The following is a 27747-nucleotide window of genomic DNA, read 5'->3' as shown; positions in this document are numbered from 1 at the left end:
CCAGCTGCCTGCTTCTTCCCTAAATAGTTCTTGCATAATTTGGAGGTGTGCTTTGGGTCATTGTCCTGTTGTAGGATGAAATTGGCTCCAATCAAGCGCTGTCCACAGGGTATGGCATGGCGTTGCGGAGTGATAGCCTTCCTTATTCAAAATCCCTTTTACCTTGTACAAATCTCCCACTTTACCAGCACCAAAGCAACCCCAGACCATCACATTACCTCCACCATGCTTGACTGATGGCGTCAGGCACTCTTCCAGCATCTTTTCAGTTGTTCTGCGTCTCACAAATGTTCTTCTGTGTGATCCAAACATCTCAAACTTCGATTCGTCTGTCTATAACACTTTTTTCCAATCTTCCTCTGTCCAATGTCTGTGTGCTTTTGCCCATATTAATCTTTTCCTTTTATTAGCCAGTTTCAGATATGGCTTTTTCTTTGCCACTCTGCCCTGAAGGCCAGCATCCCGGAGTCGCCTCTTCACTGTAGACGTTGACACTGGCGTTTTGCGGGTACTATTTAATGAAGCTGCCAGTTGAGGACCTGTGAGGCGTCTATTTCTCAAACTAGAGACTCTAATGTACTTGTCTTGTTGCTCAGTTGTGCAGCGGGGCCTCCCACTTCTCTTTCTACTCTGGTTAGAGCCTGTTTGTGCTGTCCTCTGAAGGGAGTAGTACACACCGTTGTAGGAAATCTTCAGTTTCTTGGCAATTTCTCGCATGGAATAGCCTTCATTTCTAAGAACAAGAATAGACTGTCGAGTTTCACATGAAAGCTCTCTTTTTCTAGCCATTTTGTGAGTTTAATCAAACCCACAAATGTAATGCTCCAGATTCTCAACTAGCTCAAAGGAAGGTCAGTTTTATAGCTCCTCTAAACAGCAAAACTGTTTACAGCGGTGCTAACATAATTGCACAAGGGTTTTCAAGTGTTTTCTAATCATCCATTAGTCTTCTAACACAGTTAGCAAACACAATGTACCATTACAACACTGGAGTGATGGTTGCTGGAAATGGGCCTCTATACACCTATGTAGATATTGCATTAAAAACCAGACGTTTGCAGCTAGAATAGTCATTTAGCACATTAACAATGGATAGAGTGTATTTCTGATTAATTTAATGTTATCTTCATTGAAAAAAACTGTGCTTTTCTTTCAAAAATAAGGAAATTTCGAAGTGACCCTAAACTTTTGAACGGTAGTGTATATATATATATATTTATATTATGAGCCCTTATATAACAGTTTATATGGATGATTTATACTCACTTAGCAATCTCTGGGAGGGTGAAGCTCTTTTGGACGATCACACTTTTGTCACTGGAAGAGAACTGGTTCTTCAATACAACTATGCCATCAGGATTCTGAAAAGACAGAAGTGAAAGAGTTACATGTGCTCTCCAAAGAAGTCAACCAAAAATGTGGACCAAAAATTCAATTTCCTGCAAAAAAGATTGTACGGTGTGTCATGATTATACAATTCTTCTCTTTACTCATAGAAAAAAAATTCTAAATATCTCTCCTCCAAACTGTCTATCTAGTGCCACTTATAGGTAAGTCAATGTACTTACAGGGTAGCCACCTATAGAGGGCACTAGCGAGACAATTTCCATCCTTCTGGAAAATAGCTATTTTGCATACCTTTTCCCAGGGAGCATTTCCCTAAAATCTGAATCTCCACAAGGAGAATGTATACCTTCTGAGAGTTTATAGAAATGGAGAAGACTTGATCTTCACTGAGCAACTAAAGTCATTGTCAACGAGGGGTTTCACAAAAGGCAACTCACGCAGCTGCTTTGGGCTATTGAGAAAGTGGACCCAGCTTATGCTAGTTCTATCCCCACTTCTATATGCTGTGTAAACCTGGACAGAGCTTACCATAGCCACACTTGGAAAATAGCCAAAGGGTAATGCTGCCCTCTCCCACTAGGAACGGTAAGGGGGTAAGGAGAGGGCCATCCTATCCATGGATATTGAGGTTATGTAGCATGAACGAGTAGGGGCCACAATTTTGACTTCAGCTGTGGGGCTTGCTGTGCTCTATATATGCCACTGTTTCTTCCTGATCATAGTTGTTGGTGAAACATCTCACCATGGTCTGCTTGAGGGTTTTATCACTGCATCTTAGTGCAGATGAGGCCAGCTTTTTGGTAACCACAAATCTAGCAAAGAAACATAGAAGCACATACCATAGCCATTTTTCAGAAGTAAGCTCAAGTAAATCTTCACCCTTTACCGGAATAAAGTTAGCACATGGGGCCCTAGCCACCTTCACCCCCCACTCTACCTGGTGGCTGTTAGGTGATACTTTACAGCCTAGAAGAGCTGGAAAGGTGACCAAACATACCTGTAGGCTCTCCTTTGAAATCTCAGGTAGTCACTGGATTAGCTATCTACACCGTGTTCCAAATTATTATGCACATTGGATTTAAGTGTCACAAACATTTAATTATTAGTTTTTCAATTAAATTCATGGATGGTATTGTGTCTTAGGGCTCTTTGAATCATTGTAATCAATCTCAGACACCTGTGATAATTAGATTTCCAGGTGTGCCCAATCAAAGGAAAACTACTTAAAGAGGCTCTGTCACCAGATTTTGCAGCCCCTATCTCCTATTGCAGCAGATCGGCGCTGCAATGTAGATTACAGTAACGTTTTTATTTTTAAAAAACGAGCATTTTTGGCCAAGTTATGACCATTTTCGTATTTATGCAAATGAGGCTTGCAAAAGTCCAAGTGGGCGTGTTTAAAGTAAAAGTACAACTGGGTGTGTATTATGTGCGTACATCGGGGCGTGTTTACTACTTTTACTAGCTGGGCGTTGTGTATAGAAGTATCATCCACTTCTCTTCAGAACGCCCAGCTTCTGGCAGTGCAGACACACAGCGTGTTCTCGAGAGATCACGCTGTGACGTCACTCACTTCCTGCCCCAGGTCCTGCATCGTGTCAGGCGAGCGAGGACACATCGGCACCAGAGGCTACAGTTGATTCTGCAGCAGCATCTGCGTTTGCAGGTAAGTAGCTACATCGACTTACCTGCAAACGCCGATGCTGCTGCAGAATCAACTGTAGCCTCTGGTGCCGATGTGTCCTCGCTCGTCCGACACGATGCAGGACCTGGGGCAGGAAGTGAGTGACGACACAGTGTGATCTCTCGAGAACACGGCTGTGTCTGCACTGCCAGAAGCTGGGCATTGTGTAGAGAAGTGGATGATACTTCTCGTCAGAACGCCCAGCTAGTAAAAGTAGTAAACACGCCCCGATGTACGCACATAATACACGCCCACTTGGACTTTTACTTTAAACACGCCCACTTGGACTTTTGCAAGCCTCATTTGCATAAATACAAAAATGGTCATAACTTGGGCAAAAATGCTCGTTTTTTAAAAATAAAAACGTTACTGTAATCTACATTGCAGCGCCTATCTGCTGCAATAGCAGATAGGGGTTGCAAAATCTGGTGACAGAGCCTCTTTAAGAAGGACATTCCACATTATTAAGTAGGCCACAGGTTTCAAGCAATATGGGAAAAAAAAAATGCCGAAAAGCATGAAATAGTGCAATACCTTGGAAAAGATATGAAAACATTGGATATTTCAAGAAAACTTAAGCGTGATCATCGTACTGTGAAAAGATTTGTGACTGATTCAGAGCACATATGGGTTTGTTCAGATAAAGGCATAATGAGGAAGGTTTCTGCCAGACAAATTAATAGGATTAGGAGAGCAGCTGCTAAAATGCCATTGCAAAGCAGCAAACAGGTATTTGAAGCCGCTGGTGCCTCTGGAGTCCCGCGAAGCTCAAGGTGTAGGATCCTGCAGAGGTTTGCAAGTGTGCATAAAGCTATTATTCGGCCACCCCTAAACAATGCTCACAAGCAGAAACGGTTGCAGTGAGCTCAGAAATACATGAAGACTAATTCTCAAACCGTGTTGTTTACTGATGAGTGCCGTGCAACCCTGGATGGTCCAGATGGATGGAGTAGTGGATGGTTGGTGAATGGCCACCATGTCCCAACAAGGCTGCAACGTCAGCAAGGAGGTGGCGGAGTCATGTTTTGGGCTGGAATCATGGGGAGAGAGCTGGTAGGCCCTTTAGGGTCCCTGACGGTGTGAAAATGACCTCTGCAAAGTACGTAGAGTTTAGAGTTTATGACTAACCACTTTCTTCCGTGGTACAAAAAGAAGAACCGTGCCTTCCGTAGAAAAATTATCTTCATGCATGATAATGCACCATCTCATGCTGCAAAGAATACCTCTGTGTCATTGGCTGCTATGGGCATAAAAGGAGAGAAACTCATGGTGTGGCCCCCATGTTCCCCTGACCTCAACCCTATTGAGAACCTTTGGAGCATCCTGAAGCAAAATATCTATGAGGGTGGGAGGCAGTTCACATCAAAACAGAAGCTCTGGGAGGCTATTCTGACATCCTGCAAAGATATTCAAGCAGAAACTGTCAAAATACTCACAAATTCAATGGATGCAAGAATTGTGTAGGTGATATCAGAGAAGGGGTGCTATGTTAACATGTAACTTGGCCTGCTAAGTTTTTTTGGATTGAAAGAGCTTTTGATTTCTGTAAATATGACCTCCTGATGCTGCAAATTCAACAAATGACCATTTTAGTTCTCTTTACAACCTTTAAAATGTTTTGATCTCTGTTGTGCATAATAATGTGAAACAGTGCATTGTGAGTTTTTTACTTCTAAAAAACAATCTGTTATCATCAGGAGATTTGTTCAATTAAATTTGCATTATACTCCAACGGTTGATGGCTTGAAGATTATACTGACTGGCATTTGCATCGACTATTTAGGAAAATCAGCGAAAAATAACATTTGCATAATAATTTGGAATGCGGTGTACTGACTTAAATAAAAAGGACCATGCACATGTGGGCCACCTCTCCTATATGTGGTTCCGGGAAAGTAAGGTAGGGTCGGGGGTTACAGAAAATTAACCACCCTTAGTTCAACCCTGTGTTCTTCAGACCCCCAAAACAAACAAGTTGCAGTCTCAAGATAATACTGTGCTCCCTGAGTGCCTAGACATAGTGATGCCTATAGTGCCACTGAATTGTTCCAAGTTATAGTACTCACACTGTAAAGGATCTGCCAGACACAGCTTCCGTGTTGACGCCCGTGGGTAATCAGTCTGCACCTGCTCCTTAGTCTGAGAGAGTGACACAATCTTCCACCAGTCAGGCTGGAAGGCTGAGGAGTGGGAGAGCCTATCACAGCCTGGCCAGACGGAGCAAGCTCCCGCCCACTGTCTATTTATACCTGAATTTCCTGCTCCTCCTTTGCCTGTGATTCTTTTCTGTTTCCTGGCTCTGCTGCTCCTGCTATGATTATTGACCTTGCTTCATTTTTGACCCTGGCTTTACTGACTACGCTTCTGCTCTGCGATTTGTACCTCATGCACTCCTGGTTTGACTCGGCTCGTTCACTACTCTTGTTGCTCACTGTGTTGCCGTGGGCAACTGCCACATTTCCCTTAGCTTCTGTGTACCCTTGTCTGTTTGTCTGTCGTGCACTTATTGAGCGTAGGGACCGTCGCCCAGTTGTGCGCCGTCGCCTAGGACGAGCCGTTGCAAGTAGGCAGGGACTGAGTGGCGGGTAGATTAGGGCTCACCTGTCTGTCTCCCTACCCTGTCATTACACACACACATCAGGACACACGAGAGGCTCTTACCTACCATGGGGTGGGATAGTTAGGATTCACAGAAAACAGGCCAACAAGCAGGGCCGATTTTGCTGCTTGAGGCGAAAATTGAAAACACCCCCCCCCCACCACCAGATTTTGGTCGACATCTCCCTTGCTGTTCTACATCACTATCACCCTCCTCCAACTCTTGCGGATGCGCCGTTGCCTTGTACTGGCATTCTCTGTGCAGCCGGGCAGAGCAGACCTCGATGCACGGTGCGTGCCCAAGTAGTACAAGGCAACGGCGCATCCGAGAAAGTTGGAGGAGACTGGTAGTGATGTATAACAGCTAGAGGGATGTCAATCACAAATGAAAAGGTGGGTTTGGAGGCAAGACTCTGACACTTAAGGATAGCGGCACCGCCCCCTGACCCTCTCATGAGTAAATTAGCATATGGTGTGCGCCATTTTAAAAGTTGATTTTATAGATTTTGCTGCATCTGAAAAAAACATACAAAGGAATGTTTGGAAATATTGTCAGGTCATGTATTACCGCATGGTGGCAGTTCAAGGGGTTAAAACTACCAGATAGGTTCCCATTCCATTTATAATGAATTTAAAACAATTCCATCTGCCCTAAAATTTTGTTAATATAAATATATCCTACATAAATACAGCATCAGAACCAAACCCTGACATATATACCATACGAGAACCAAGCTACGTACATATATACAGCACCAGAACCAAGGTCAGTCCATATATACAGCACCAGAATCAAGATCAGTACATATAAACGGCAATAGAACCAAGCTCAGTACATAAATACTGCACCAGAACAAAGCTCAGTACATATATACAGCACCAGACCCCAGCCCATTACATATATACAGCACCGGAACTAAGTCCACTACATATATATATATATATATATATATATATATATACATACCAGAACCAAGCTCGGTACATAAATACAACACCAGAACAAAGCTCACTACATATATATATACACACACCAGAACCAAGCTCATACATATATGCAATACAAGAACCAAGCTCATACATATAGACAGACCAGAACCAAGCTCATACATATATACAGAATGAGAACCAAGCTCAGTGCATATATACATCCCCAGAACCAAGCTCATACATATAGACAGACCAGAACCAAGCTCATACATATATACAGAATGAGAACCAAGCTCAGTGCATATATACATCCCCAGAACCAAGCTCAGTACATATATACAGCACCAGAACAAAGCTATATATATATATATATATATATATATATATATATATATATATATATATATGGTATATAAACACCAGAGCAAATGGTCACTCCAGGATTTCTCCCTATCTGACTTAGAGTCCAGGTGGGGCTCCAAGTTTAACCCCTTCCCGCTGCAGCCATTTTTCAGATTTTCATTTTTTCCTCCCCACCTACCAAAAGCCATAACTTTTTTATTTTTCCATAAATAGTCCTATGAGGGCTTGATTTTTGCGAGACGAGTTGTAGTTTTCATAGCACCATTTATTGTGCCATATAATGTACTAGAAAATGGGGAAAAAATTATTTGTGGGGTAGAAAATGAAAAAAACAGCAATTCTTCCATTGTTTTTTGCTCTTCCTTTTTTTACGGAATTCACTGTGCAATTAAAACAACATGTTAACTTTATTCTGCGAGTCAATACGATTATGGTGATACCAAATATATATTGTTTTTTTCTATATTTTACTACTTTTACAAGTAAAAAGTGTAAACAATGAAATTAATTTTGTGTCGCCAAATTCTGAGAGCCATAAGTTTTTTATTTTTCCGTTGATTAAGTGGTAGGAGGGCTTATTTTTTGCAGGATAAGCTGTAGTTTTTATGATACCATTTTGGGGCACATGCGACGTTTTGATCACTTATTATTCCATTTTATACAGCACCAGAACAAAGCTCAGTACATATATACAGCAACAGAACCAAGCTCAGTACATACATATATATATATATATATATATATATATAACACCAGAACCAATCTCAGTACGTTGAAAAGCGCTGAATGGCTGGGAACGGCGCTCGGCCATCCATCGCTTATGGAATTATAGTACAAGAGGGGGTGGCGGCGGCTGGTTTTAGTGGTGCCGCTGCCCCCTCAGAGAGGCAGCAAACCGCCGCCTGAGGCAAGATGCTCATCTCGCCTCATGGACGGTGCGGCCCTGCCAACAAGCCTTAGGTGGCTACTGAGCCGCATTGTGGCCACCCTGGTTTTATTGTGTAAAATATCTGTAAGCGTGGCACAACACAAAAATAGGAACAAAAAATGTGGAATTCTAAGTGATAGCTACCATAATCAATGAACCAGTTAAATGAACTAATGTTTTTTTGTGTTGACAAATGCCATTTGTAATGGGTTCAAGGGAACAAATCTCAAAGGATTGCATTGTATAAACAGGACCTGCACTAAGCATACCTAACCTTTGAGTTTACTTTTCAGAACAAGCTGTCATAATGTGTACATGAGGAATAAGACTATTTCTGGCCATTATATGTCTTATTTTCTGCATTATTTAGCAGTTTTCCCCTCTGCAGACCTTATCTCTAATCAGGGCCGCCATCAGGGGGGTATTACTTGTGCTCCCGTCAGGGGCCCGGCCACATGAATGAAGAAAAGGGGCCCGCCGGGCTGCCGTCGCCCCCCCCCTCGGACTGTTGCCCCCCCCCCTCGCAACGCTCACGGGCCCCCCCTCGCAACGCTCGCGCCCCGCCCCTACTAACGCCCGCGGCACCCCCCTAGCAACGCTCGCGGCACCCCCTGCATACCTGTTGAAGATGCAGCATGTGCTGAAGCTGCGTGTGGAGATCCCGCCCCCCAGCTCCTCTACACTGCCGAACGGACCTGCAGGCTGGTGAGTATGTTCCCCTATCCATCCTGCTTCCCATCCCCCTGACCCCGTTTGTAGTATGTATAAAGTTGATTAAAATGTTTTTTGGTATTTTTTCGTTTTCCTAGCGTTTTTTTTTGCCGCGATTTTCGTAATCGTGGCAAAAATGGCGCAGTTTTGCCGCGATTATATAAAAATCGCGGCGAAACCGCGTGATTTGTGCCCCAATTACGAAAATTGCATAAAAAAAGGATTCAAGACATGAAAAGTGCTGTTAGGCTATATTCTCACAGTGCGGTCAAATCACGTTTTTGCAGCGATTTTGCAAAAATTGTGGCAAAAAAATGGGATTTCACCGCACTGTGTAACTAGACTAAGGTCTTATTCAGACGGCCGCGTTCGGTCCGTGACATACGGAGCGTGTATCGGCCGTATTTCCCGAGGCTGACCACAATTCATGGAGCCGGACTCCTAGCATCATAGTTATCAGTGTTGCTGGGAGTCACTGCCTCTCCGCGGGAATACTGTCCCATACTGTAATGATGCTTTCAGTACGGGACCGGGGACAGTATCCCCACGGGAAGGGAGGGACTATGATCATAGATGACTGTGATGCTAGAAACCCGGCTCCCTGAACTGTGGTCGGTCCGGGAAATATGGCCGATACATGATGCGGATTGCGCACTGAAAATTCACTACAAATTACAATATAAGGCCTTATTCACACGAACGTGTTATACGTCCGTGCTACTAGCGTGATTTTCATGGGCGTCGCACGGACTTATGTTAGTGAATGGGGCCGTTCAGACTGTCAGTGAATTTCACGCAGAAAATCCAAAAAATGGCTGAGGAGGGAAGGGGTTAAATAAGCTGCATGCCTATTAGGCTATGTTCACACAATTAGCAAAAACAGTCTGAAAATACGGAGATATTCAAGCGAAAACCGCTGATTTTCAGAAGTTTTTTACGCCCGTTTTTGGAGCTTTTTTTCTATAGTCAATGAAAACGGCTCCAGAAACGTCTGAAGAAATGACCTGCACTTCTTTTTCACGGCCATTTTTTTATGCGGCCGTTGTAAAAAGAACGGCCCATCGGAACACAACGCCGTTTTTTTCTCATTTAAATCAATGGGCAGATGTTTGGAGGCGTTCTGCTTCTGATATTTCAGACGTTTACGGCCAGAAAAACGGCAGAAAATAAGCTGTGTGAACATAACCTAATGTTGCAGAGTTGTAACGTATTTCACCCTTTACAATGTAAAGGGTTAATTTGCTGTAAATCCCCAGCAAATTCTGTAACGCACACATTGAGGAATCCGGTGCACAAAATCCGCATCAAAACCGCAGGTAAAATCTGTACCTATTAGTGCGTTTTTTTATAAGTTTTTAGGTGCGGTTTTTACTTTTTGATGCGGAAATAGGTGCAGGTTTTAAGCTGCAGATATTTTATTATTTTTTAAACTAGTCAGAAACAATTCGCAAGCGGAAACGCAAGATAAAGTGACATGTATCATATTTTCATATACGCACCGCAGGTCAGTTTTTGTGCAGAAAATGCGACATGTAGATGAGATTTCTTGTTCTCCTTTACTTTGCTGGTCCTGGTTTACACTGCGGATTTGCCGCACGAAAATACCCGCGACAAATTTGCACGTAATAAGTATCATGTGCATTTGGCCTAACAGAGATTTTTTTAACTCCCACTAAGGCCCCGTTCACACATGTTGGATTTGATACGGAATCCGATGACATGTCGATGATTCTGCATTCCATGCATGTGAGGTTTCCGCAACCCAGTTCACATGCTGTGAAAAATTTTCCACGTGTATTTTTGTCCGCTCCATGAAAAGAAATCCGCCACAGCAATAAGTAGCGTGCGACTTATATTACATGGAAAAGCCGAGGATGAGCAACTGTGAATGATAATGGGACTTAGGCCTTGTTCACACAGTATATTGCAGGCAGAAAAATCTGCCTTGAAATTCCTTCAGGCTTTCTCTGCCTCCCATTGATGTCAATGGGAGGTCAGAGACGGAAATGCCTGAAGAAAGAGCACGTCGCTTCTTTCTCTCGCGGGAAAAAAACACCTTCGCCTCCCATTGAAATCAATAGGAGGCGATTTCGGACGTTTTTTGCCGCGGTTTCCGCTGAAAAAAATGTGGCAAAAAACTCTGTGTGAACATGGCCTTATTCTCGTGCGGATCTGCGCCAGGAATCAAAGGGAAAGCCTCCGATTTTTGCTGTGGAAAAACACATTGAACTTTAATGGCAACGTAAGAGCGGAGCATTAGTGCTCCTTACATCCTCACAAGCGCTTCCCCTCCCTTCCCCCTTCACATCGTGTTGTCGCCCTAAGTTTATCGTGTAGTCAGGAAATCTCCTACCTTACAGTATAAACAACGTAGACGATAATTCACAGGGCTCCATTATGTCCTTTTAGCCTCCGTTGGGCTGGTAGACGTCGGTTTACCTTATTTTTGAAGGATGAAATGGAGTAGTAGGCTTTGTTATTCCGGAGTCCCCAGGCAGCATCACGAGTGCTCTACCCGTGGACTTTGTCCCTGGGAAAGCTCCTGACATCACTGTCCATATGTGTAAAGTGACATCAGAGGTCTCTAGGGCCGGAATCCCTGGCCAGAGCATTGCCGACGCTCCGGCCGTGTTCTCCGGCTTTGCAAAGCTTCGGACGTCACTTTATGTATATGGACATCCCTGGGCAGAGCGCTAGTAGAAGGCTCCAGCTCTGTTCATGGGCAGTGACTTCAGGAGTTTCTCCTGGGCCATTCCCCAGGTGACGTATCCCACTGTATGCCATACAGTCGGATAAGTTTTAGCTAAATAGATCAAAATATATAAAAATCCTGACGAAGCCGGTCGCCGGCGAAACGCGCGTCGAGGCGTTCCTGTGCCATCTCTGCACTTCCCGTGCTGCCATCATGTCTACAGGTATATCCGTTTTCACACTACCTTTTTTGGCATATATCTGTGACTTTTGCCTGTATCTGCGCCAGTAATCTGTAGCGGGCACTTGCTATGCACATTTTGCAACGGGCAGCATTTCTTTTATAGATGTAGCCTCATATACATATATTTTGTATACCCTATTGGCATTATATTATACTTGTGCGCATGGCGTGTCTAGTATTGGGACGTGTTTCAGAGTTTGGTTGTCTCTTGATTCCCTCATGGTATGTTGTTCCTTCACTGTAATTGACATCGGCACCAAAATCAGTTATTGCGTATAACGTACAAACGTGAGCGCCACAATTTCCGTTGCCCACCCCCGGTAATGGAGGGGGGGCCCCAGACATCTTGGCTGTATGGGGCCCAGAAATTCCTGATGGCGGCCCTGTCTCTAATTATCAGTTGTCCCTGAGCTAGTGGGCAGAGCCTAATGGATATCATGTCTTGTATACACTGAACATAGAAGAGGAGAATCCTGCTCTCCTATCTCTATCTATCACATATATAGAGACTTCAGCAGCATGAAGGAGATTACTCAGCAGTAATGAGCTGTGTAGCTGAGAATCCAGCACTGGGGTGACATAGAAATCTTTCCATCACATCTCTGTGTCTCTCTGCAGGTACTAAGTCTACAGCAACTTCTTTTGAAGTCACTGCATTAAAACTCCTGCTCCTAAAATCTAGCAGGAGCAGGTTGGGTGCCCGTCTGTCAGCGGTTCATAACCACATCTGTCTTCTCGTGCTTAGCCTGCATAGCGCTTAATGAGTGATATGTCGTGAATAGAGGCAGTGGTTATGCCGCTACCTCTATTGGACCCAGCGATCACGTGATCAGCTCTGCCAGTGACTAGTGTCATGACAGGGGCCTGTTTTGCCCTTTAACTGGAGCTCCTATAAATGCCTCAGTTGCACTGAAAACCTGAACAATTAAAAAATAATAATTTTTTATGTCCCCCAGGGGTCTGTTGTGAACTCTTGGGAGACATATTATGTTCCAAAATATTTTACAAAATTATATAAGAAACATAAGTAAAAAAAATAATTTATAAAATACAAAAATACAAAAAAAATCCACCAAAAAAAACAACATGATTTTTTCTTAACTATAAAATATATTTTATTGAGCCTACAATACAGAAAAACAAAAAAACGTATTAGGTATCCACACGATTGTAATAACCTGAACAATTAATTGAACAGGTTATTTAGTATAAACGTGAAGAGTATATAAAATAAACCCAAAAAATTGCACCACAAAAAATTATATAACTCATACAGTCATTTAAATGTACCCCAAATAGCGCCATAAAATAATACAATTTCTCCCACATAAAACAAAGCCTCATGCAACCACGCTAGTGAAAAATTAAAAAAGTTGCTGAAATGCAGAAAAGAAAAAGCAAAAAACCTATAGAGGTTGTCCAGGATTAGAAAATCAAGGCTGTTTTTTTCCAGAAATGGCGCCACACAAGTCCATGGGTTGTGTCTGGTCTGGCAGCTCAGTTCTATTGAAGTGAATGAGGTTGTGCTGCAGTACCACACACAACCTGTGGACAAATGTGGCGCTGTTTTTGGAAGAACGGTGCTATGTTTTTCTTATTCTGGTCTTAGCTGGTCCTTAAAGGATTAATTGTGTGGTTGTGAAGGGGACAGGGAGGGGGTTAGGGGTGAGAACGCGTTTTTGGCCCTCCCTCCTACTTTGTTTTCTGGAAGTCTACTGAAAGACATAATGTTTACGGATTAATCCATTTTATCACATGTCAACATTGGTCCTTACCTACACACAGTACGCAAACAGATGGTTACAATCCAGCAGTGCCGGTGAATGTTTATATTGCCCCCCCCCATGGAAAATTCTTGGCTGCAGTAAGAGTCACCATGACCACCAACCAAGACAACGTTTTGACTGATAGAAGAGATGAAAAGGGATGGTCTTCTACTAGACACACAAATTTATCCCCATCAGGTTTCATAATAGACAACATCTGGACAACCTTAGGCTTCACATGGCATCGGAAGTCAATGGAAATTTGCACCCATAGAAACACATGAAATAACAAATGGTTCCATTGGTTGAAGCTTCTATCGAACATGCTTCCAAATCATTCTTGGGCGGTGGTTTTTAATGCTGTTGTTATAGCCTTTAGTCAATTATTGGAATTTGCAAGATGGGCAAGCCAAAGGAAGAACATACTCCATGGTACATCATCACCATGGATCTAGGGCTATCATGCGGGACAACCTTTTTATCTTATGGTGGCTTTACCCTCTACAATTTTTTTGTGCTTTTTGATTATTTCCGCATATTAGGATAATTGCTTGGTGTAAATAACCGGGAGTGATCACTCCCATTTGAAAATCGAGTCATGGTAGAGGTCTACGTAGAAGAAGAAGAGTAGTAATGGCTGGCCACCCTATTCAGGACTATGACCAATATTGTAAAAAAAATAGTCTTCAACTGAAAAAAAACCATCATACAGTCAAGTTGGATCTTCGAAGTGAGTGAACTCTCAGTCTATAGCTGGACCTACACCTTTGATAATTATCAATCAAATGGAACAAAAACGTGTCCTCAATACCAACTCCCATCAGATAGTCTGGTGAAAATGTGTCCTACTTTTTCATCAATGCTTTGTTTTATGATAATCCCCCGTCCTCCATTATGTTGACATAATAGATCATGTAAATCTCTGTGTGTAGATCTTATCGGTATTGGCCGAAGCTCAGCAGGAACCACAATAGCGAGAATTGCTTCATTCTGTTTGCTTGCTGATAAGAGTCACGTTGCCTGTCATTTCCCACCAGTCCCTATTTACTCTTATTTGAAGGTTTCACCCATTGCCACATACTTTTTTTTTCTTGATTTGTTTAAAAACCCAATAGTGATTCCTATGGGGCTTCGAACAAATTGTGAAAATGTCTACCCCACCTCTCCTCTACCCATTGAAAACATAGGCAGGCTTGGCCAATGCCTTCAAGTAGACAAGTTGGACAACACCTTCAAGTAGACACATTGCCACCAAATGTACTTTTTTAAGTTAATTACCTATTAATGTGTTTTGTATTTGATTAATTTTCAGAATATTTTTAGAACATTTATATGCTCAAAAATTTTGCAGGGATTTAGGGGAATTTTCCAAAACACTGTGCCACAAACTGTCCTATTTTTTACTTCTTAACCAGCTTTCGGGACGCTATTTTCAGTCAAGGGAAGAAAATTACTGGTGTACAGGGTTCCCTTCGTGCTATAGGCAAGCCAAAGGACAACTACAGCTGCTCTACATGAGAATAAGGACTCCATAAAACAGCTCCTCATATCATAGCTTCTAAAACCCTGTACGTTTGAAGTTGGAGAATTGAGATATTGGGCTTGCCTACAGTCAAAGCTGAATTTTCAAATTTTGAGTGGAGTTAAGCTCCAAAATGTCAACATGGTGGGGTTTCCCGTCCTTGTATTTCAGAAGTTATTTCTTAGTACTCTATGGAGACCATCACTGGCATTGTTTGAGGTGATCCAGTGCCAGTGTCTACGAAGAGAAGAAACCAGCTAGTTACAGTCTTGATGGCTTATTTGACCAACAAGTCTACAGAAATTGGAATTTTCCTTTGAAATGTTTGTTTTTCTCATGTACATGGGCACGTTCCTTGCTCTGGTTCATCTGAGATTACTATAAAACACAGTTTACTAAATTAAGATGTAGAACAGTTGTATTGTAATGTTTACTAAATGCTCATGGGTTGAAAATATTTATATGTGGGCTATGGGTGGACTTCCATCTACTGAACTGCTAGTAGTGGTTAGGACTGAACTAAAGCGGTGGGGGCCCACATCCCACCTCTGGGACCCGAACGGACCTGGACAAACCCGGACCCCACTTGGCCCCCTATCTTAGCCACATATATGGCATCATGTTTGTGGGCCTTTCCACTGAAGTCTATGGGAGTTATAGAGACAACCAAGCCAGCAACTCTCTTAAAGGTGTTGTGCAGGCATTGGACCGTTATTCATACTGATGACCTATCCACAGGTTAGGTCATCAGTATATGATCGGTGGGCATCCGAAACCCGGACCCCGCACCGATCAGTACTGCCGCTCTGCTCCTTTTCATTTAAATAGGTGTAAAGCTGCAGCACGGCCCCTATACAGTTGTCTGAGCCATCTGCTTCCAGGCACTGACCACTGCATAACTTCTGGTGCCCGGAGGTAGCCGAACAGCTGATTGGTGCGGGTCCGGGTGTCGGACCCCCACAGATCATATACTGATGACCTATCCTGTAGATAGGTCATCAGTATGAAAAACTGCCCCATGCCTGATCCTGAAAGGAGTTGTCAACTTTAGAAAACCCATTTTCATATATGCTATTAGGGAATTATGAGTTAGTAGAGGGGGGTCCTCTATTCAGGATCTTCATCTCTTAGTCAGAGTGGAGAAGAGTTAAATAGAGCATCTCTCTCTCTGGAGGACCTGTCCTGTCCTGCGTTACACAAACAACACATTGCTCTGAATAGGCACTGTGCAATACTTAATTTCTCCTGTGGTGGCACTGCAGGGAAATTGAACACTTACTGCCTGGTTTCCAAACAAATTAAAGTTGATCGCTGGGGATCCCAGTTGGGGTACACTCTTTGTGAGCTTGTGGAGAACTCCTTTAAGGTGCTAAAGCAACTTCAGCGCCAGGTCTCACATTTACTAGAAGCCTCATTAGATTTAATTATTGGTCTTCAAAGCGTAATGTGAATGTGGTGAAGGTATCGGATTCCAATGTAGTAAGACCAGATTTTAAACAGTGAAGGCAAATGCTTCATGAAGGAGGGGGCCGGAGTTAGAAAAAGTAGAAAAAAATTGGGCTGATATAGAGGGTACACGTGTACTAGTGCAGAGCCACACTGATATCTGGATACATTAATTCAGTTTTCTGATTTAATTATTGTATAATAAAAAGTTATGCAATTTTTGCTTTTCAATTCCTCGATATTTTCAAAACCTCTGCTTGCTGTAAGTGAAAAAAAACATTCTTGTTTACATCCAGAGGCTGAAAATCAATATAGACCTAATACTACTCACGGTTGAGGGTTTGTTACATTTGTATCCAGTGTAGACAATCCTCTGTGAGCTAAGCAGTATGGACTGCAGACTGATACATGTTACCTGCACTGATACATTGTAACAAACTATCAGGACAAGAGAGAGATGATGTTGTGTTTATAATACAGCAGATTATCCAGACTGAATACAACTGGAGCAAACCCACAGCTGTGAGAAGTGTTAAGGGGTTTTACACTGGGCGATTATCGGGCAGACAAGCGTTCATATAATGCTCGTTTCCGATAATTGCCCTGTGTAAACGGGAACGATCAGCAGGTGAACGAGCAAACTAGCAATGTTCTAAGTAAAACTAAGCAGGACCTGTTTAAAGAAATCTTACTGTAAATTCCACGTCCACCGTCCGTGTGTCGGGTTCCAGGGAAAGTCCGGTGACGAAGAGTCGAAACAGAACTAGAGAAGACGGAGCAGATGATGATTTGAGTGTGAAAACAACAATCTTAAAGAAATCACAATATAAATATGTTAAGGAGCATTGTAAAGACTTATACTCCAGTCACATCCAGAGCTGAGCACAAAATTCTCCAGGTTTCTTGCCACTAGAGGGCACTGGAATAATGGGAGCTCGTATAATGATTTCACAGTCTGACATAAGTTGTTAGATCACATGATTGAAGGGAGACTTGAGATGTGTCATGCTTGGTGGGCCATAGAATTTTTTACTTTGTAGGCTCTACCCATAGCCACACCATATAAGTAAGGCCCTAGCAAAATGGGCACTCATAAACACTGCCAGCAGAGTATCTCCAATCAAGAGTGCCAACAGAGTGTCCCCATAAATAATACTGTCAGTAGTGTCCCACATAAACAGTGCCAGTATAGTGATCCCATTATAAAGTACTGGGAGAGTGCCCCCATAAACAGTCGCAGACTAAAGCCTTTCTTGTAAACAGTTCCAGCAGAGTGCCCTCCCCTAAACAGTGCCAGCGAGTGCCCTCCCATAAACAGTGCCAGCGAGTGCCCTCCCATAAATAGTCGCAGACGAAAGCCTTTCCCATAAACAGTTCCAGCAGAGTGCCCTCCCATAAACAGTTCCAGCAGAGTGCCCTCCCATAAACAGTTCCAGCAGAGTGCCCTCCCATAAACAGTTCCAGCAGAGTGCCCTCCCATAAACAGTTCCAGCGAGTGCCCTCCCATAAACAGTTCCAATGAGTGCCCTCCCATAAACAGTTGCAGCAGAGTGCCCTCCCATAAACAGTTCAAACGAGTGCCCTCCCATAAACAGTTCAAGCAGAGTGCCCCCCCCATAAACAGTTCCAGCAGAGTGCCCCCCATAAACAGTTCCAGCAGAGTGCCCCCCATAAACAGTTCCAGCAGAGTGCCCCCCATAAACAGTTCCAGCAGAGTGCCCCCCATAAACAGTTCCAGCAGAGTGCCCCCCATAAACAGTTCCAGCAGAGTGCCCCCCAAAGTACTAGAATTGCGCCTTCAAATAAATAGTGCCAGTAGAGTGGCCTCCATAAACAATGCCAATAGTGTGCCCTAGAATAAAAAGATACAATTCTGAATGCCTGCAACAGTCACTAGGGGGAGCTCACTGGATTCATATTTGTACAAATGCAGTTAGCTCCACCTAGTGGCTGCTCCCAGTAGACTTTGTTGTGGGTGATATACCTGCTCTGCCAGAAGTCTAGGAGGTCTCTCCTATTTCAGGAGACTCCAGACATTTCGGTAGAGTAGGGAAGTATGTAGGTGAACCATAGATACTGTAGATTCTAAGAAGCAGAATGATCACTTGCTTTATATGTGACTGGAGAAGAGAAACAATGTAACTCAAAACTAGTAGAACAATAGCCTAACAATAATTACAATATTAATCCCAAGTGATCGTCGATTTATAAAAAGTGCAGATAAAATGTCAATACAGGGCAAGCATTGTTTTCAGTAAAGGACTGCCGTCATTTATCAGGACTTAAGTACTGTACATATAACAGGGGTGGTATAGATCAGAGAATCCCTTTAAATACTCATTTCATAGTTCTCTGCCTACAAAGGGCTACAACAAGATGGCATCCTGTACTTCACCTATAGTCCCTGGGTTGTAGATGGGTTTGTCGGTCTGTATGAAGATGTATCCAGTGTGGAATGACAACAGCACAACTTTGTGAAGATTGCACATGGCCGACCTAACCGACACGGAGACATACTGCTTCTTCTTTGGGTCATTCAGAAAGAAATTAGCAGGAATCTAGGATGTAACAAGACACAAGAACATGATAAGGTTGCAAGCAAATAGGATTATAACAAAAATGTCTGACCATGTTGTAGACTTCATGTAGCCCTAGTATAAATGTTGATGGGGTTTGAACCTCATGTTGCTGATGGAAAAAACTGCACCTTTAGGCTATGTTCACACGGAGTATTTTGGGGGAGGAATATCTGCCTCAAAATTCCGTTTGGAACTTTGAGGCAGATATTCCTCTCCCTGCACGCCGATTTTCGCGGCAATTATCGCGCCGTTTTTCGCCCGCGGCCATTGAGCGCCGCGGGCATAAAACAGCGAGAAATACGCTTTCTCCTGCCTCCCATTGAAGTCAATGGGAGGTCGGAGGCGGAAGCGCCCGAAGATAGGGCATGTCGCTTCTTTTTCCAGCGAGGCAGTTTTACTGCTCGCGGGAAAAAGACGCCGATGCCTCCCATTGAAATCAATAGGAGGCGTTCTCGGGCCGTTTCTGCCGAGTTTTGCGACGCGGTTTCCGCGTCAAAAAACTCGGCAAAATACCCCGTGTGAACTTAGCCATATAGTTATATTCTTGTACATAGGAAGAAGTATTATAGTAGTTATATTCTTGTATATAGGGGGCAGTATTATAGTAGTTATATTCTTGTATATAGGGGCAGTATTATAGTAGTTATATTCTTGTATATAGGGGGCAGTATTATAGTGGTTATATTCTTGTATATAGAGGCAGTATTATAGTAGTTATATTCTTGTATATAGGAGCAGTATTATAGTAGTTATATTCTTGTATATAGGGGCAGTATTATAGTAGTTATATTCTTGTATATAGGGGCAGTATTATAGTAGTTATATTCTTGTATATAGGGGGCAGTATTATAGTAGTTATATTCTTGTATATAGGGGGTTGTATTATAATAGTTATATTTTCTTTATATAGGGGGCAGTATTATAGTAGTTATATTCTTGTACATAGTGAGGCAGTATTATAGTAGTTATATTCATGTATATAGGGGGCAGTATTATAGTAATTATATTCATGTATATAGGGGCAGTATTATAGTAGTTATGTTCTTGTATATAGGGAGCAGTATTATAGTTATTATATTCTTGTACATAGGAGCAGTATTATAGTAGTTATATTCTTGTACATAGGGGGCAGTATTATAGTAAATATATTATTGTACATAGGGGGCAATATTATAGTAGTTATATTCTTGTACATAGTGGGCAGTATTATAGTAGTTTTATTCTTGTACATAGGGGGTCAGTATTATAGTAGTTATATTCTTGTATATAGGGTGTAGCGCCCATGGCCGCGGGCCGTCGGATTTACTCACCTCCCGACGCCCGCAGCCATGGATCTGTGAGCGCTGGCCTCCGTCTCCCTCCTAGGAGATACCAGCGCTCACTTCCGAACCGTCCGGCTGAGTCCCGTAGGGTGTGCGCGCACGCTCGCGCCTGGCCTTAAAGGGCCAGCGAGCGCAATTAGGAAATCATCATCATCATCAACTGCCACGATTTCCTGGTCTATAAGAAGGCCCCTGGCCTTCTAATCCTTGCCTGAGCATTGTTAGTCTTTCCCAGTCTGTCTCGCAAATGGTCCCTTAGTGTCTCCCGTTCCAGCTGTTACCCGTGCCCTGTTACCGTTCCTGTATTCCGTATTGTTCCTGTGCCTACCCGCGTTCAAGTGTCATCTGCCACGTCAAGTGCCATCTGCCACGTCAAGTGTCATCTGCCACGTCAAGTGCCATCTACCACGTCAAGTGGCATCTGCCACATCAAGTGTCTTCTGCCACGTCAAGTGCCATCTGCCACGTCAAGTGCCATCTGCCACATCAAGTGTCTTCTGCCACGCCAAGTGCCATCTGCCACGTCAAGTGCCATCTGCCACGTCAAGTGTCTACCGCTCATCGGATACTGCCCGCCACATCTGGCGCCACTTGCCGCACCTGCCTCCATCCGTGCTGAAGCCACAGCCACCGCCCGCACTATTTCAGGTACCCAAGCATTACTGTCTGCCATTTTACTTTCGCATAGACTGTGACCTGGTCAGCTGCCTCCCCGCTACGGCGGAGCGGCCTAGTGGGTCCACAAACCCAGTGTCCGTGACATAGGGGCAGTATTATAGTAATTATATTCGTGTATATAGGGGCAGTATTATAGTAGTTATATTCTTGTACATAGGAGGCAGTATTATAGTACTTATATTCTTGTATATAGGGGCAGTATTATAGTAATTATATTCTTGTATATAGGGGGCAGTATTATAGTACTTATATTCTTGTATATAGGGGCAGTATTATAGTAGTTATATTCTTGTATATAGGGGCAGTATTATAGTAGTTATATTCTTGTAGATAGGTAGCAGTATTATAGTAATTATATTCTTGTATATAGGGGCAGTATTATAGTAGTTATATTCTTGTACATAGGGAGCAGTATTATAGTAGTTATATTCTTGTATAGAGGGGCAGTATTATAGTAGTTATATTCTTGTATATAGGGGGTTGTATTATAATAGTTATATTTTCTTTATATAGGGGGCAGTATTATAGGAGTTATATTTTTGGACATAGGGGGCAGTATTATAGTAGTTATATTTTTGGACATAGGGGGCAGTATTATAGTAGTTATATTTTTGTACATAGGAGGCAGTGTTATAGTAGTTATATTTTTGTACATAGGGGGCAGTATTATAGTAGTTATATTCTTGTATAGAGGGGCAGTATTATAGTAGTTATATTCTTGTATATAGGGGGTTGTATTATAATAGTTATATTTTCTTTATATAGGGGGCAGTATTATAGGAGTTATATTTTTGGACATAGGGGGCAGTATTATAGTAGTTATATTTTTGTACATAGGAGGCAGTGTTATAGTAGTTATATTCTTGTACATAGGGGAAGTATTATAGTAGTTATATTCTTGTATATACGGGGAAGTATTATAGTAGTTATATTCTTGTATATAGGTGGCAGTATTATAGTAGTTATATTCTTGTATATAGGGGGCAGTATTATAGTAGTTATATTCTTGTACATAGGGGCAGTATTATAGTAGTTATATTCTTGTACATAGTTGGCAGTATTATAGTAGTTATATTCTTGTGTATAGGGGCAGTATTATAGTAGTTATATTGTTGTATATAGCGGCAGTATTATAGTAGTTATATTCTTGTATATAGGGGGCAGTATCATAGTAGTTATATTGTTGTATATAGGGGGCAGTATTATAGTAGTTATATTCTTGTATATAGGTGGCAGTATTATAGTAGTTATATTCTTGTATATAGGGGGCAGTATTATAGTAGTTATATTCTTGTACATAGGGGCAGTATTATAGTAGTTATATTCTTGTACATAGTTGGCAGTATTACAGTAGTTATATTCTTGTATATAGGGGCAGTATTATAGTAGTTATATTGTTGTATATAGGGGCAGTATTATAGTAGTTATATTCTTGTATATAGGAGCAGTATTATAGTAGTTATATTGTTGTATATAGCGGCAGTATTATAGTCGTTATATTCTTGTATATAGGGGGCAGTATCATAGTAGTTATATTGTTGTATATAGGGGGCAGTATTATAGTAGTTATATTCTTGTATATAGGTGGCAGTATTATAGTAGTTATATTCTTGTATATAGGGGGCAGTATTATAGTAGTTATATTCTTGTACATAGGGGCAGTATTATAGTAGTTATATTCTTGTACATAGTTGGCAGTATTACAGTAGTTATATTCTTGTATATAGGGGCAGTATTATAGTAGTTATATTGTTGTATATAGGGGCAGTATTATAGTAGTTATATTCTTGTATATAGGAGCAGTATTATAGTAGTTATATTGTTGTATATAGCGGCAGTATTATAGTCGTTATATTCTTGTATATAGGGGGCAGTATCATAGTAGTTATATTGTTGTATATAGGGGGCAGTATCATAGTAGTTATATTGTTGTATATAGGGGGCAGTATTATAGTAGTTATATTCTTGTATATAGGTGGCAGTATTATAGTAGTTATATTCTTGTATATAGGGGGCAGTATTATAGTAGTTATATTCTTGTACATAGGGGCAGTATTATAGTAGTTATATTCTTGTACATAGTTGGCAGTATTACAGTAGTTATATTCGTGTATATAGGGGCAGTATTATAGTAGTTATATTGTTGTATATAGGGGCAGTATTATAGTAGTTATATTCTTGTATATAGGAGCAGTATTATAGTAGTTATATTGTTGTATATAGCGGCAGTATTATAGTCGTTATATTCTTGTATATAGGGGGCAGTATCATAGTAGTTATATTGTTGTATATAGGGGGCAGTATTATAGTAGTTATATTCTTGTATATAGGTGGCAGTATTATAGTAGTTATATTCTTGTATATAGGGGGCAGTATTATAGTAGTTATATTCTTGTACATAGGGGCAGTATTATAGTAGTTATATTCTTGTACATAGTTGGCAGTATTACAGTAGTTATATTCTTGTATATAGGGGCAGTATTATAGTAGTTATATTGTTGTATATAGGGGCAGTATTATAGTAGTTATATTGTTGTATATATGCTGAGTGAGCTGGAAAAAAGAGTCTGCAAGGGCGCTGCTGCACACGGATGAGACCGAAGTGACAACTTCGGAATGATGATGATAAATCAATGATAGAATGATGATGATTGAATAAAATTTATTAGTAATATGACTACGCGTTTCAATGCCGTACCGGCATCTTCATCAGGTCACCTGATGAAGATGCCGGTACGGCATTGAAACGCGTAGTCATATTACTAATAAATTTTATTCAATCATCATCATTCTATCATTGATTTATCATCATCATTCCGAAGTTGTCACTTCGGTCTCATCCGTGTGCAGCAGCGCCCTTGCAGACTCTTTTTTCCAGCTCACTCAGCATAGCATTTGCGGTCGTTCATCTTGAATCACCGGCCTCGAGTCCCGGCAGCAGCAGCACCTGATCTTTCCATCGCTTATTTTTCATGGCTTCAAGGTGAGCATCACTCTTCTTAATTATCCATTCTCATTTGGGTAACCTGCACTATGTGGCGCCGTGTTTCGTTTTCTCTCATTGTTGTATATAGGGGCAGTATTATAGTAGTTATATTCTTGTACATAGGGGGCAGTATTATAGTAGTTATATTCTTGTACATAGTTGGCAGTATTATAGTAGTTATATTGTTGTATATAGGGGGCAGTATTATAGTAGTTATATTCTTGTACATAGGGGGCAGTATTATAGTAGTTATATTCTTGTACATAGTTGGCAGTATTATAGTAGTTATATTGTTGTATATAGGGGCAGTATTATAGTAGTTATATTCTTGTACATAGGGGCAGTATTATAGTAGTTATATTCTTGTATATAGGAGCAGTATTATAGTAGTTATATTCCTGTATATAGGGGCAGTATTATAGTAGTTATATTCTTGTACATAGGAGGCAGTATTATAGTAGTTATATTCTTGTACATAGGAGCAGTATTATAGTGTTTATATTCTTTTATATAGGGAGCAGTATTATAGTAGTTATATTCTTGTACATAGGGGGCAGTATTATAGTAGTTATATTCTTGTACATAGTTGGCAGTATTATAGTAGTTATATTGTTGTATATAGGGGCAGTATTATAGTAGTTATATTCTTGTATATAGGGGGCAGTATTATAGTAGTTATATTCTTGTATATAGGGGCAGTATTATAGTAGTTATATTCTTGTATATAGGGGCAGTATTATAGTAGTTATATTCTTGTACATAGGAGGCAGTATTATAGTAGTTATATTCTTGTACATAGGAGCAGTATTATAGTGTTTATATTCTTTTATATAGGGAGCAGTATTATAGTAGTTATATTCTTGTATATAGGGGCAGTATTATAGTAGTTATATTCTTGTATATAGGGGTTAGTATTATAGTAGTTATATTCTGTATATAGGAGGCAGTATTATAGTAGTTATATTCTTGTATATAGGGGGCAGCATTATAGTAGTTATATTCTTGTATATAGGGGCAGTATTATAGTAGTTATATTCTTGTATATAGGGGGCAGCATTATAGTAGTTATATTCTTGTACATAGGAGCAGTATTATAGTAGTTATATTCTTGTATATAGGAGCAGTATTATAGTAGTTATATTCTTGTATATAGGGGCAGTATTATAGTAGTTATATTCTTGTATATAGGTGGCAGTATTATAGTAGTTATATTCTTGTATATAGGGGGCAGTATTATAGTAGTTATATTCTTGTACATAGGGGCAGTATTATAGTAGTTATATTCTTGTACATAGTTGGCAGTATTACAGTAGTTATATTCTTGTATATAGGGGCAGTATTATAGTAGTTATATTGTTGTATATAGGGGCAGTATTATAGTAGTTATATTCTTGTATATAGGAGCAGTATCATAGTAGTTATATTGTTGTATATAGGGGCAGTATTATAGTAGTTATATTCTTGTACATAGGGGGCAGTATTATAGTAGTTATATTCTTGTACATAGTTGGCAGTATTATAGTAGTTATATTGTTGTATATAGGGGGCAGTATTATAGTAGTTATATTCTTGTACATAGGGGGCAGTATTATAGTAGTTATATTCTTGTACATAGTTGGCAGTATTATAGTAGTTATATTGTTGTATATAGGGGACAGTATTATAGTAGTTATATTCTTGTATATAGGGGGCAGTATTATAGTAGTTATATTCTTGTATATAGGGGCAGTATTATAGTAGTTATATTCTTGTATATAGGGGGCAGTATTATAGTAGTTATATTCTTGTATATAGGAGCAGTATTATAGTAGTTATATTCCTGTATATAGGGGCAGTATTATAGTAGTTATATTCTTGTATATAGGGGGCAGCATTATAGTAGTTATATTCTTGTACATAGGAGCAGTATTATAGTAGTTATAGTCTTGTATATAGGGGCAGTATTATAGTAGTTATATTCTTGTATATAGGGGGCAGTATTATAGTAGTTATATTCTTGTATATAGGAGCAGTATTATAGTAGTTATATTCCTGTATATAGGGGCAGTATTATAGTAGTTATATTCTTGTATATAGGGGGCAGCATTATAGTAGTTATATTCTTGTACATAGGAGCAGTATTATAGCAGTTATATTCTTGTATATAGGAGCAGTATTATAGTAGTTATATTCTTGTATATAGGGGCAGTATTATAGTAGTTATATTCTTGTATATAGGAGGCAGTATTATAGTAGTTATATTCTTGTACATAGGAGCAGTATTATAGTAGTTATATTCTTGTATATAGGGGGCAGTATTATAGTAGTTATATTCTTGTATATAGGAGTAGTATTATAGTAGTTATATTCTTGTATATAGGGGGCAGTATTATAGTAGTTATATTCTTGTATATAGGGAGCAGTATTATAGTGTTTATATTCTTTTATATAGGGAGCAGTATTATAGTAGTTATATTCTTGTATATAGGGGCAGTATTATAGTAGTTATATTCTTGTATATAGGGGTTAGTATTATAGTAGTTATATTCTGTATATAGGGTTAGTATTATAGTAGTTATATTCTGTATATAGGAGGCAGTATTATAGTAGTTTTATTCTTGCACATAGGGGCACAATTTTTTATGTGCAAATGATGGGTTTAAAATCAATGCTCTGTTTGAATGATTCACAGAACTACAGTCTTTTGTCATGTATGCCATTGAGATTAGATTAGGCGTTCAGCCTGTGTATCTATTTTGTATAGACTTTTGCCTTTATTTTAGGGTGGAATGGTGAACAACCGGAGTTACTTAGTCGCATATTGTGACTATATCGTAATGGTCACATCTTCTCACCTTTATATCGACTTTCTCCAAGAAGCCATTCGCATTGTTCAAGGAAACCGTGGTCTTGGCTATATCAAGTGCCTTCTGAGGAAAGTCCTGGATAGAAATTTCAGCCTCAAATGGAATTTTTTGTAACTGAGCGTCTAGCACAATGGTCTCCTCAACCTCAACGTGCAGGACGTGGGGCATGATGAGGACACATCTGTTGACAGAGACAGTTCTACATTGTTAGCGTCCCTCTTAGGTGAGTTGGCCATTCGGCCTGTTTTGTACATTTCCCCTTCATACTGCTCCAGGGAGCTCAGTTTTTTTTAATCACTGAAGAGGATTCTTGAAGACATCACTATAAACATGATTGCCAACATGACCCGACCACTGGACAGGATCATAATACTCTTCCATTGTACTCTATACATAGAACACTATAACCCCCAATATGACCCGACCACCAGACATGCCAATAATACAATTTATTACTCACGGCGGCTGGGCGTAGGTTCCAGTCAGGCAGGTAAGGAGCGTGAGGTACAGCACTCCTCTCCCCATCATGCTGCAGGACACTGAGCAGTTCTTCATTGAGAAAGGTTTATATTGGATTAACATTTTTAGCAAACAGTCCCATTAATCAGTAACTGGGAGACGAGCCAAAATCGGGAGGAAAGTACAAACTTGTGCAATTTTACGGTCAACACTAACCAAACACTCTGACAGGTAGAGCACTCGCTGGTATGGCAGGGCAGTGAAAAAGTATTTGCCCCCTTTCTGATTTTTTCTGTGTTGGCATTTTAGAACTCTTTCAGATCTCCTAAGAAAATGTAAGATAAGACCAGAACAACCTAAGTGATCCCAAAATACAACCACTACATCCCCCATGTGATATAAGTAATTCCCCATACACTTAACATCTGGTTGTGACAACTTTATTGCCAACTTTCACATCATTGTGGAGAAACGTTGGACTCCACAGAATTGGTTATATTCAGCTACATTGGCGACTTTTGTGTATGTACTGACCATTTAAGGTCCAACCACTGCATCTCGATGAGGTTTAAGTCAGGACCAATTGTGCTTGAGCTTCAGACTATATCCTGATGACCAGATATTCTTCAGGATATTCCGATAGAAAG

General features: G+C 40.7%; 1 protein-coding gene across 1 annotated transcript in view; it reads right to left on the bottom strand.

Annotated features, from left to right (window-relative positions):
* LOC142750236 (A.superbus venom factor 1-like) overlaps positions 1-27185 on the bottom strand; it is an 88673-nt gene extending 61488 nt beyond the window's left edge. The window contains exons 1-5 of the mRNA XM_075859178.1: positions 27102-27185; positions 26630-26822; positions 18626-18788; positions 16923-16993; positions 1267-1361 (exon numbers count right to left, since the gene is read on the bottom strand). Coding sequence (XP_075715293.1) covers positions 1267-1361; positions 16923-16993; positions 18626-18788; positions 26630-26822; positions 27102-27169 — 590 coding nt within the window. The 5' untranslated portion in view covers positions 27170-27185. The remainder of the gene's footprint in view (positions 1-1266; positions 1362-16922; positions 16994-18625; positions 18789-26629; positions 26823-27101) is intronic.
* Between the last annotated feature and the right edge of the window lie 562 nt (positions 27186-27747).

The sequence above is a fragment of the Rhinoderma darwinii genome, chromosome 3 (genome assembly GCF_050947455.1).
Source record: "Rhinoderma darwinii isolate aRhiDar2 chromosome 3, aRhiDar2.hap1, whole genome shotgun sequence".
NCBI lineage: Eukaryota > Metazoa > Chordata > Amphibia > Anura > Rhinodermatidae > Rhinoderma > Rhinoderma darwinii.
The sequence above is the reverse complement of the archived record's forward strand: the minus strand, read 5'-3'. Positions and strand labels throughout refer to the sequence as shown.